This window comes from Setaria italica, chromosome I (genome assembly GCF_000263155.2).
Source record: "Setaria italica strain Yugu1 chromosome I, Setaria_italica_v2.0, whole genome shotgun sequence".
In the NCBI taxonomy this organism is placed as follows: Eukaryota; Viridiplantae; Streptophyta; class Magnoliopsida; order Poales; family Poaceae; genus Setaria; species Setaria italica.
The window spans coordinates 24,262,050-24,274,571 of NC_028450.1; the positions used below are offsets into that span (position 1 = coordinate 24,262,050).

At 47.5% G+C, this 12,522-nt stretch overlaps 3 protein-coding genes across 5 annotated transcripts; 2 read left to right on the plus strand and 1 right to left on the minus strand.

Annotated features, from left to right (window-relative positions):
• The first annotated feature begins 238 nt into the window (after window positions 1-238).
• On the plus strand, window positions 239-4,177 carry LOC101777479. Of its 3 annotated transcripts, none has more exons than XM_004952500.3 (2): window positions 239-492; window positions 1,331-4,177. In XM_004952500.3, the coding sequence occupies exon 2, from the start codon at window positions 1,463-1,465 to the stop codon at window positions 3,641-3,643; it is 2,181 nt and encodes a 726-aa protein (XP_004952557.1). In that variant the 5' UTR covers window positions 239-492; window positions 1,331-1,462; the 3' UTR covers window positions 3,644-4,177. The 3 variants fall into 3 exon arrangements, with proteins under 3 accessions (XP_004952557.1, XP_004952558.1, XP_022682701.1); XM_004952501.3 differs by lacking the exon at window positions 239-492 and adding an exon at window positions 523-848; XM_022826966.1 differs by lacking the exon at window positions 239-492 and adding an exon at window positions 523-833.
• A 964-nt stretch (window positions 4,178-5,141) lies between these two features.
• LOC101778158 (U6 snRNA-associated Sm-like protein LSm6) lies at window positions 5,142-7,548 on the minus strand. The gene is made up of 3 exons (XM_004952502.3): window positions 7,292-7,548; window positions 5,584-5,697; window positions 5,142-5,511 (listed from the first exon to the last, which is right to left on the minus strand). Exons 1-3 carry the CDS (start codon window positions 7,422-7,424, stop codon window positions 5,465-5,467), a joined length of 294 nt encoding a protein of 97 aa, XP_004952559.2. The 5' UTR covers window positions 7,425-7,548; the 3' UTR covers window positions 5,142-5,464.
• A 277-nt stretch (window positions 7,549-7,825) lies between these two features.
• On the plus strand, window positions 7,826-10,162 carry LOC101778558 (acetolactate synthase 1, chloroplastic). The gene has a single exon (XM_004952503.3). It carries the CDS (start codon window positions 7,913-7,915, stop codon window positions 9,842-9,844), a length of 1,932 nt encoding a protein of 643 aa, XP_004952560.1. The 5' UTR covers window positions 7,826-7,912; the 3' UTR covers window positions 9,845-10,162.
• Window positions 10,163-12,522: the final 2,360 nt, after the last annotated feature.

Genomic DNA, 12,522 nt, shown 5'->3' on the forward strand with positions numbered 1-12,522 from the left:
CATGCAGGTGCTCCTCACTGTAACCATCACACCTCCAGCCAATAATCATTAAGCCTTTAAAATCAAGAATTAAGCTAAAATACGCGTCGTCCAGCATCTGAATTTGCTTTAACAGTGCACTTAGTCCAGGTGGCGAAATGACAGCGAAGCCCCTGTACTGCTCTGAAGTCTGAACCATGGTTAAGCTTGTGGCACCCAGGAAAATTAGTATTTGGCATCAAATGAGGGCAAAGTTCAAAACTTGCAGGGGAGCAAAACAGATCGGTATTTTTTTTTACTCCTAGCAAGTGACCTACTTTTTCCCTACAAGTACCCCTCAGCACCAAATATTTTTCGGCGAGTTTGACTGAGAGTTTGAGCAGAAAAAAGAAAAAAAGAAAAGGCCTGTATTTTAAGCCCCCTGATAAATTTGGGGGAAAAATACAATTTTGGAGGCGCTCGTGGCTTCGAATCTCCGTCAATTCGCGCATCTCCTCCAGCAGATTGGCGCAGGTACTTCCGACATCGATTCCCCTTCTCCTTAGCTTCCGATCGAGCTTCGCTTTGCGGCGTGCGGCGGCGAGTAGTTCCAGATCGAGCCTTTGGTGTGGGGTGGCGTTACCTGCTTCGGAAGCACAGCTCATCTCTCTCCCAAACCACCACACCGCAGCACCTCCGGCCCACGCGGCGCGCTTCTTGCGGCCGAGCGGCCAGCTGCCGGCTGGCGGCGCGCTTCCTGCGGCTGAGCGGGGTGTGGCCTGCTGCTGGCGGGCGCCGCGCGGCCTGTTCCTGCCGGGCGGCCCAGGAGATTTTCCACTGCCCCGGCGGCCGGCGCCCCGGGAGGCGGCAAGATGGTAGGCAGGGCGCCGGTAGGCCTCCCTCTCCCTCCGTTGCCCCTCACTCTAGTTTCTAGATTTGGCCGTCGGGACACCAAATCGCGCTCGTACTGCAGGCGGCATCGATGGGGGAGATCCGGGTGGGGGCTCGTGCAGGCACACGCGAGGGGAGGAGCCTATGGCGTGGGCGGTCGTCGATGAGAGATCAGGCAACCAAGATGAGGGCTCTCTCAAATGTCGGGGTCTCGGGGTTCGGATGAGGGTGTTGTTGGAGCACGTTTTCTGCGTTCCGGCCTTCAAAAGAAGGGGTTCGGATGAGGGTTTCGTTGGACTTGCTCCTAGGTTTGAGATTTTGTGGTTTTGTGAAGGAAAGCTTGAATCTTTCATGTGGAAAATATTTGGGGTTCTAGCTGTCCTGTGCCGCAAGTCCCATTTCGGTGCAAATTTTTAGCGGCTGGTGCTTCATTTCTTGCGTCTGTTCTAGGACATTCCTAACGCTTTCACTTTTCGTGCAGATCTTGCCGTGGTAATTCGCACAGCACCTGGATTGATGCGAGTGTATTAAGTTCTTTCACAGTGGTTGGTCTTGGGCTCTTTTGTTCCTGCTCAAGAGTCAAGATCAATCGACTGCTTGGCTGAAGCCGAAGATGAGTGCAGACCCAAGTACCCAAGATGCGATGGAGGAGGAAGCCCTCAAAGCAAAGCATGCAGCAGAGCGCAAATTCCATGCGCGTAACATCAAGGGTGCCCGGAGGTCAGCCATCAAGGCGCATAACTTGTGCCCAACACTTGAGGGCATATCCCAGATGATCTCGACGCTTGACGTTCACCTTGCGTCTGAGTCGAAGATTGATGGGGAGAGTGATTGGTACAGGATACTGTCTCTTACTGCCTGGGCTGATGAGGAGGAGGTGAAGAAACAGTACAGAAAGCTAGCTCTCCAGTTGCACCCAGACAAGAACAAGTCGGTTGGCGCAGAGGCTGCCTTCAAACTTATCTCAGAGGCATGGAGTGTGTTGTCTGACAAGAGCAGGAAGATGCTCTATGATCAGAAGAGGAGAGATCATTCAGCCATCAATGGGACCAATGGTTTGTATGCTTGTGATATGAAGGCCAATAAGCGAGCACGGAAAAATGCTGCAGCCGCTGCCTCAGCAGCAGTCGAGGCTACTACTTGTCCTTCAGGGGCTGACACATTCTGGACATCATGCAACCGCTGCAGGATGCAGTACGAGTACTTGAGAATTTATCTGAACCACAACCTTCTGTGCCCAAACTGTCACCATGCATTCATGGCTGTAGAAACTGGATTTCCCTGCAATGGAACCAGTTCGTCATTCACCTGGACGACCAAGGCGCAGCAGCAAAAGAATCACACTACTGTTGATCATTCGTATCAGTCAGCAAGCAGAACCTCAAGCATTCCAGGCACAGGACATGGAGCATACCAACAAGAGAACACTTATGAGTCGTACAATAACCAAAGTTTCCAGTTCAATCAATACCCCAGGACAACAGGTGCTGCTGGTGCAAATGGTTACAGTACACAGGCCTTAGAAAAATCGAAAAGAAAACATGAGAACTACATATACAATTATTTTTCAAGTAGCAATGAGTATCCATCAGGGCGAGGACGGCATTCAAAGAGGAGGCGGAATATTAATAATGGCTATGCATATGCATCTGTGGATTGTGATGTGGAGACTGTGGCTGCAACTGCAGGCATGACTGTGATTGCTGATGCAGGAAGGGTTAATGGTACGTCAGGGGAAAAGTTTAGATCTGCAGTAAGTGGAAGAAAAGCTAATGTCTTGAGGGAGATTTTCCAACTTGACACCCGAGCACTTCTTCTCGAGAAAGCCAAGACAGCTGTTCGTGAAAAATTACAAGGCTTGAATATTTTGTCATCTAGTCAGTTTGCAGAGAAAAGGAAAACAGATAGAAGAGAGAAGCATGTTGAAAACAATATAAAGGTTAATGGCATCTTCTCTGACAATCCAATCAACAAATGCAAGAAATACAGCTCAAAATATGCGGATGTCGAAATTCCTGCAACTGATGAATTGAATCCGGAACAGAAGCGTGTACCTGTGTCCATAGATGTCCCTGACCCAGATTTCCATGATTTTGACAAAGATCGCACGGAAAGAGCTTTCGGCAATGATCAGGTGTGGGCTACATACGACAGTGAAGATGGCATGCCTCGTCTATATGCAATGGTACAGAAAGTTATTTCAATGAAACCTTTCAGGATCCGAATGAGCTTCCTCAATTCTAAGTCCAACAGTGAACTGGCACCAATAAACTGGATTGCCTCAGGTTTCACAAAGACATGTGGTGATTTTAGGGTTGGAAGATACCAGATTACTGAAACAGTCAACATCTTTTCCCACAGAGTTAGCTGGACTAAGGGCCCTCGAGGAATTATCAGGATTATTCCAAAGAAAGGTGATACATGGGCTGTGTACCGGAACTGGTCTTCTGATTGGAATGAGCTTACACCAGATGATGTGATATACAAGTATGAGATAGTAGAAGTGATTGACGATTTCACTGAAGAGCAAGGTGTGAATGTCATCCCGTTGCTGAAGGTAGCTGGTTTCAAAGCAGTGTTCCACAGGCACACGGGCCCTGATGTTGTCAGAAGAATACCAAAGGAAGAGCTTTTCCGCTTCTCACATCGTGTTCCTTCTCGCCTGCTCACTGGGGAAGAAAAAAATAATGCTCCTAAAGGTTGCCATGAGTTGGACCCTGCCGCTACTCCAGTTGACCTTCTTAAGGTTATTGAGGATGTTAAGGAAGATACTGTGCAGGGAAGTTCAGATTAGAACTCCTCCGGACCTGCAACTACTAGCTAACTAGCTAGCTTGGCTGAAGTATCAATATGCACTTCACTGAACATATGACCTGTCAGCATTGCTTCGCTCACTTGCCTTAAGGCTTAATCTGTCATCGAACTTCTGGCTGATGAGCGAGGACTATACTCAAGGTTAAATAGTTAATGTTGAAGGCCTTTGACTGTTGCTACCTAATTAGGCATTTCTGACATTTAATTGTATTGTAATATTATTGTCACATAGAGTAAACAATTATCGGGATGCCACTTGTTGTGATGAGGCCCGTTCTCAAATGATGGCAGGCCTCATGACTTGGCGCGAGGTAGGTGTCACTCAGGATATGCTGCTAGTCTAAGTAAGAGCGTAGTTTTAGGCTGCTGCCAGACTTTACTCTGTACCGGCACTCATTTACTTATTATGTTGTATTTTCCTTAATCCACAGTATTGTCCTTATGATTGGCATATTCAGTCATTTTGGTTAAACATTGTCTTCTCTGTGGTAATAATTACTTGCTCCCTTTTACACTTGTACAATATTTACGTGCCATGAAATCATATAAATGGTATGTGGATATTCAGAGGTTAATCACGCTTTCAATTTCACCTTGCCATTTTATCGTTTTGAATTGGAGAAACAAATGCAAAACAAATTTGACTCATTTCCAATTTGTTGCCAGGGCTCTGCTGCTTTTAGCTGTTCTATCCTTCCACTTTGCCTATGTAAATCTGTTTATCGAAAGCAGTAAGGGCCTGTTTGGAAGTTTTCTAATTTTATCCACCTGGAGTTTACACATCACAAAATGTTTGCATTGCTGGACCAGGATACTGACAAGATCTTCATAAAATTGACCCACTCTGAAGTGTACATATTTAGTTATTGACAGTGTGGAAGCCAGACTGGCAGACAGTATATCGTTACGGAATAAATGGTTTCCAGAGATGTTCCGATATTGTAGAAGAATATGTGAATTAAGCATTGTTACATCGGTGTGGAAAATGGTTTGTACCCTTGTAAAATTTAGGCTTACAATCCTTGCAAGCTGACGCAACATAGATTGCTATATTGTTGGCATCTAGGAGCTAGATTTTTACAATCCAATATTATCAATCTGGGTGTCATCTTGCAATTGCAAGCTGAAACAAAGATGCCAGGGCAAAACGCTAACACCATAATTCTAAGTTGAAACGCCATAATACGTCACGGTCTGTACAATCCTTCTAATGCTGCAGTCGTTCGTATGTCCACCAGGGTCTGGTACAAGGCTTCTAATGCTACATTTGTTCACACAATCTTATAGTTGGACGACGCTGAAACAGTCCAGCGACCAAAATCAGCTACTTTACTAATCCAGCAAACTGCAGTGGCGACTAAAAGGAATAACCTAAAGCGTGTAAGATAAATGCTGCACTTAAAGTAGGATGAGCAGATGTGTGCAACGATGGGCTGATGCCTGCCCTCACGCCCCTCATCGAGATCCAACAACGATAATGATGCCACAGATCGACAATCTGGTATTTATTCACAAAATAAATGAGATAGCAGACATTTCAGTTTATGACACTAGAGTCTTATCTGTATCACTAGAGGTCGAATTACCACCAGATATCTTGAGCGCACTTGTGGACAGAGTTACACACTGCTACATCAAGCATTGCTGTCAGTACAACTCCAATCAATTCATTTCAGTTCCCCTTTCGTTTTTGCAATTTTCGCTCACAAGATAGAAGATGAGAATGGAAAAGAAAATAATACGAGTCACTCATAATCGATCAAGTTGCAAGGCTGGCACTGAAGATGCCAACAGTTCCTCCTCAAGAACCGTCGGTAAGGGTACGCTTGGATGTACTGATGTACAATACTGCACTCAGAAGACCATTATCAGAGTTTGCACAACATATATCTCAGAATATCAATGTGGCACAATGCATACCATTGTTTCCTCTTATGAAAGCGTCACCGTATTTGTTCTTTAGCTGACCATTCACATACTCTTCAGTTTGCTCCATTGCGATGTTCATGTATCCATCAAGACAAGCCAGAATACCTTATTTGGATCAGAAAAGCTCCATTAGCGTTATCGAACAAGCAGTTAGTTTAACCAAATTCGTTTTTATTTTAATTTATCCATGCAATTAAAAGTAGAAACAGAGACAAATTTATCCTTCAGCATATATGCGGCCCTCATCCATAAATATGAGCACTACTTATTGGTCACCATGAATATCAAAAGAGGAGAATTTGGAAATGAATCTTCCAGCAAATTCAGCATTATTTAACATAATGGATATACTAGGAACATGGCACCACAACTTCTGTATATATATGTTCTGCTTTATTTTAAAAGATCTCATAGAACAAGGAAATTAACATAGGTTGGATACTCACCACAAGTACACAGACTTGTAGTAACAGGACTCAACAGCAGAATGAGCATCCCTTTTTTTTTTGTTTGAAGGTGGAAAATACTAAGAATGTGGAACTTCTAAGTATCACATTATCATGTCACTTATACTTCAAGAATTATTAAAAACAAATATTCATTGTAGGGACTACATACAACAATTACGAAGAGTATGATACTGTACAATGATCTAAACCACGATTCAAGAATATAATCATATGGTAATCATGCTTTGAGATCCACTGACAGCAGCGAATCTTCATATGGTTATATGTTCACATTCCGATACGGATAGTTTAACAAACAAAAAAAATCATCGTTATTCCATTTTGGGGATATCCAGTTTCCTCAGTGCAAGATACACACATAATTGAACAAATGGTTATACAATCCATTGTCTACCCTTCTCTGGTAAAGAAGAAGTTTTCAATTTCACTCACCAGGTTATATGTTTGCAACCAGGGTCTTGCAGGCTAATGCTAATCCGTATTTTAATATCCATTACAGGGGAGTCAATATTCAAGTGAAAAACATATCAATGATCACAACTACAATGTTAACCATATGTGACTACTGAAAATCACAACTTTTGCAAGAATATTGCACCTCCCCACAGCTCCACTGTCCCCTGAATCATAATCCATAATAGAGCAGCACACAATTTTCTCCAGAGCCCGCATGAATCATATACTGATACGAGTTAATTTTACTAGGATTGAAATTTTTATACAGTAAATCATAACACCATCCACGGCTTTGAAATGGTAAATCAATCCATCAGGCTAACAAGAGTACAAGACCGTGCAGGGCATGCTTATATGCATAACCAAATACCAGGCCTAAAATTCTGCAGGGGACTTGTTCAAAACAACAAACCTACAGAGGCACCACCTAGGGTTTAACGCATCTGATTAGGCGCGTCAAGATCACTTGAGCCAGACCAAAAATCTCAAGGGGGTCACAAATATCATATTTTATTCCGGTTGTCTCGCTCCGTGAAGCACAAGTTATCTTAAGGAACAGTAAACAAAATCGCCCCATTGTTCTAGACCACCTAATAATATTGCAAAGCTCAGACATATGGACAGCTAAACACAACAAAGGGCCTAAATTTCCCCTGAAATTTAAGAACGGATGGAGTTAAACAAGCATGACTGTGCCTCTCGATGTAGGGTTTGCAAAATTGCCTGTAGATGCGACGAAAGGGGAGGGAACGGAGCGGAGGGCGGGAGGTGACCTCGGTAGTCGACGCCGGAGTTGAGCTTGACGACGACGGGCCGGCCCCTGATGGACTTGAGGAAGTCCGACGGCGTCTTCACCGCCCCGCCGCCGCCCGAGCCGGACTTGTCGCTGCCGCCGCCGCTGCTCATCTTGCGCGCTTGTGTCCCTCCCTCAGTCCCTGCGTTCGCGGATCGCGGGCGGGTGCGACCCGTTTGGACTCCGGCCGGATCCCTTCGTGCCGACCTCGCTCGGTCCACCGGTTTGTCGGGGACCCACATGTCAGTGAAGGTACCCGTCCACGTCCACAGACCCTACTACCCCAGACGAGTCCAAATCGCTGTTCCCTCACACTCTCGTGTACCAGCGCGCGGCGGAAAGCACCTTTCCAACAACCGCCGACACGTCGGTCCCACGTCGGCATGCTCCACCGGTCAGTGTTTGGCGTGTACGGCTCCCGGCGACGAACGAGTGTGGCCTAAGCTTTCCTACTCCCATCCCATCTGAGCCACACATCTCTCTCACGCCACGCGCACAAAACAGCCAGGCTCCCACGCGCATCAACCGGCTCTCCCTTTCCGTGCCACTCGCCCCCAAGCCCCAAACCCTCGCCGCCGCCTCCGAGACAGCCGCCGCCACCATGGCCACGACGACCGCCGCCACCGCGGCCGCCGCGCTCACCGGTGCCATCACCACCGCCTCGCCCAGGCCGAGGCGCCGCGCGCACCTCCCGTCCGCCGCCCGGCGCGCCGCGCCCATCAGGTGCTCGGCGGCGTCGCCCGCCGCGCCGACGGCGACCTCGGCTCCCCCGGCCACCCCGCTCCGGCCGTGGGGCCCCACCGAGCCCCGCAAGGGCGCCGACATCCTCGTCGAGGCCCTCGAGCGCTGCGGCGTCAGCGACGTCTTCGCCTACCCCGGCGGCGCGTCCATGGAGATCCACCAGGCGCTCACCCGTTCCCCCGTCATCGCGAACCACCTATTCCGCCACGAGCAAGGGGAGGCCTTCGCCGCCTCCGGGTACGCGCGCTCGTCCGGCCGCGTCGGCGTCTGCGTCGCCACCTCGGGCCCCGGCGCCACCAACCTCGTCTCCGCGCTCGCCGACGCGCTGCTCGACTCCGTCCCCATGGTCGCCATAACAGGCCAGGTGCCCCGACGCATGATCGGCACCGACGCCTTCCAGGAGACGCCAATCGTCGAGGTCACCCGCTCCATCACCAAGCACAACTACCTGGTCCTCGACGTCGAAGACATCCCCCGCGTTGTGCAGGAGGCGTTCTTCCTCGCCTCCTCCGGTCGCCCGGGGCCGGTGCTCGTTGACATCCCCAAGGATATCCAGCAGCAGATGGCGGTGCCGGTCTGGGACACGCACATGTGTCTGCCTGGGTACATTGCGCGCCTGCCCAAGCCTCCTGCAACTGAACTCCTTGAGCAGGTGCTGCGTCTTGTTGGTGAGTCACGGCGCCCTGTTCTTTATGTTGGTGGTGGCTGCGCTGCATCCGGTGAGGAGCTGCGCCGCTTTGTTGAGATGACCGGAATCCCAGTGACAACTACTCTGATGGGCCTTGGCAACTTCCCCAGTGACGACCCACTGTCTCTGCGCATGCTTGGTATGCATGGTACCGTATATGCAAATTATGCTGTGGATAAGGCCGACCTGTTGCTTGCATTTGGTGTGCGGTTCGATGATCGTGTGACAGGGAAAATTGAGGCTTTTGCAAGCAGGGCTAAGATTGTGCACATTGATATTGATCCGGCTGAGATTGGCAAGAACAAGCAGCCACATGTGTCCATCTGTGCAGATGTCAAGCTTGCTCTGCAGGGCATGAACACTCTTCTGGAAGGAATCACCTCAAAGAAGAGCTTTGACTTTGGCTCATGGCATGATGAGTTGGATCAGCAGAAGAGGGGATTCCCCCTGGGGTACAAAACTTTTGATGAGGAGATCCAGCCACAGTATGCTATCCAGGTTCTGGATGAGCTGACGAAAGGAGAGGCCATCATTGCCACAGGTGTTGGGCAGCACCAGATGTGGGCGGCACAGTACTACACCTACAAGCGTCCAAGGCAATGGTTGTCTTCAGCTGGTCTTGGGGCTATGGGATTTGGTTTGCCGGCTGCTGCTGGTGCTGCTGTGGCCAACCCAGGTGTCACAGTTGTTGACATCGATGGGGATGGTAGCTTCCAAATGAACATTCAGGAGTTGGCTATGATCCGCATTGAGAACCTCCCAGTGAAGGTCTTTGTGCTAAACAACCAGCACCTGGGGATGGTGGTGCAGTGGGAGGACAGGTTCTACAAGGCCAACCGGGCACACACATACTTGGGGAACCCAGACAATGAGAGCGAGATATATCCAGATTTTGTGACGATTGCCAAAGGATTCAACATTCCAGCAGCCCGTGTGACAAAGAAGAGCGAGGTCCGTGCAGCAATCAAGAAGATGCTCGAGACTCCAGGGCCATACCTGTTGGATATCATTGTCCCGCACCAGGAGCATGTGTTGCCTATGATCCCGAGCGGTGGCGCTTTCAAGGACATGATCCTGGATGGTGATGGCAGGACCGTGTATTGATCCTGAGATTCAGGGAGCGCCGCCCTTGCCTTTCTTTGACATGCATATGAGCTAGTACAAGAGTGGTTGTGTGTCTTAACTATGTGATGTTCTCCTGTGTGTCGATTTCTAGGGCGTCAACTCTGGACTGCTTCGTTTTCTAATGTGCTTGTTTGATGTACTCTGGTATGATCTCAAGTAGCTTCGAACCTTCTAGTTGTGTAGTCTGTTGTTTCGTTCATGCAGGCATATGCGTCATAACTCCTAAGAGATCATGTAAGTGCCTACATGTCAATAAGGTAATAAGTGCTGCTATGCAGCGGGTTCTGAATTCTGTTCTGTAGTCCTTTCAAGTTCTTGATTTCCTTCCCTTATTTCTTATACATATGGTTCTCCTATAGTCGATTCTAAGTCAACATATGTTGTATGAAAACACGCGCAATTGTGCATGAAAGGGGGTACAGTCCGCATGGCATCACATAAATCAGCTTGAGCTACACAGACAGAATCTCCAAACAATGTGTGCTTATACTCTGTCTAATTTCTCAGTGAAGACTGAAGACGATGGGTGGAGCTTGAAGCTAGTAATTGTCACGTTGAGAGACAATAAACCTGTGGCTTGAGTAGCTTCCAATAGGTCTTTGCTCTCTTTCTTTTTTCCTTTGAGCTTGAAGCTTATGTAAATGCACGTATTTTTTCACATATACTCCATATACAAAAATATAGGTCGGGGACTCCTGCTGACTCCCTAAAAAAAATTGTCACGTTCCTGGGCCACGCAACTAGGCTTTTTTATCCAGCCCAGAAAGACTTTGGGACTCTACTAATTTGGCCCCAGACTTTTGGCCCAAGACAAGGCAGCAGGTACATAGCCCTTCAAAAAAGGCAGCAGGTACATGGAAGGCCCATCTGGATGCGGTGCGGAAGGAATCAGGATGCGGTGCTTGAAGGAAAAAACCTGATAGTACATCATTAATCACTTGTTAAAAGAACACTTCTCTCCTATGCATATGATTGTTTAAATAGGTACAGCTGCCTTGTTACACATACTAAGCCCCTGAAGCAAACTTATATGACATGGCAAAAGTAGACCTTTCTTTGCCTCTGCATATCTTTTAAGTATCCTTCCTCTATTAAGGCTCTAGAAGCGAGTTTCCTAGGAGGCTGGTTTAAACTTGGAACCTCAACCGCCCCAAGGGTTTCTCTCTCGCGATTCATTTTGTGCAATTGAGAAGTTGGGGCACACGGCGTCGCATGACAACGTTGTGAAGCGTAGCTACCGTGCGACCGTACGCTCGTGCACGTGTCGGCTCGGTAGGGACCAGAAAATAATGTGACTATCGACTAGCTAGAGCTCGTGCGTATTCATATATACTGTAGTACTCCGTAGTAGTTTGCAAGGAGATATAGAATCTTTATTTCATTCCTACAGCAGTATGTTCTGGTTAGCATCATACAAGGAGTTGGATTAACTAGAAGAGGAAACAGCAGCCACAACTCCTCGATTTATCATTAAAATCAATTTCGCTCCTACTACTATCAATTAAGTCACGGTTTCCCCCATTATCCATCGATCTGTTTGTTCAATGCTTCTTGCTGAGCTCGATCGATTGGGGACGTGAGTACGTGACAATCGGTTGCTCTTGCTACCCTGCCAAAGGAAAGAGGAGGAATGACCACCTCGGGCTTGGGAATTTTGGACTTTGGGTCTGAATGTCTGATGCAGCTCAAAGTCGCACGCACCAGCAGGTTTTGAGCACGAGTAGGTTTTTCGGTTTTGTTCTTCTTCTTTTCGCCGAACATGAACTTCTTGGTTCCTAAATCTTTAACCTGAACAATGAACATTTGTTGCAGCTATGGACTTCCTAAATGTATGGCCTCATTTTGCATTGAGCACCCGGGTCTCAAATTTTAAAATACGGGCTTGATTCCTACGGATGCATGCATATATATCCGTCCACAAGGTTAATTCAAATGAGTGGATTTTGGGGGTGATCCAGTGACCTACCAGAACGGTATAAACAAACAAAGGGAAAATACGATGGGTACCACCTTCTCGATGAAAACTTAAAAACCACTCAAAAAGCATGCTAATAAGTGTACCCGCAAAAAAAAAAGCATGCTAATAAGTGTACCCGCAAAAAAAAAAGCATGCCAATAAGTGAGCAGGGACGAAAAAGGAAGTATCCCGACCTTATAGTTAGATACGAATATGCGATCTATTGGTGTTGTATGCACCCGAACCCGCCGACGTTGGACAAATCAAATCTTGGGTGGGCTGAATCCGGGCCCCAATGTGTTCGAACATGGTCATAACAATCTGCCTGCAGTCATGAATCAATCTTCACAGCAATGATAGGGCACAGTTCATGCAGTTGAACACATAGTCACTAGAATGTCGGGTCGACCGAATCGAGGGTCGGGGTTGAGGGACGAGGATTGCAAGTGTTTGAAAACATGGGTTGAAGGGGTAGTTTGGAACGATTGACCCCAATCAATCCGAGTCGATGAGCTATAACTATGATACAAAAGTTCTATACAACATAGTAAATAAGAAAAGAAAAACAAGAAAACAACTTATCTGGACTGCGTATGATGGCCCACAAGCCCATTATCCATGTATTGTAACCCTAACTGTCCTTAGACTATGAGTCATGCATGCAGCCGCCTCCCTACCTTGTGCCTCCTTCCTGCAGCTG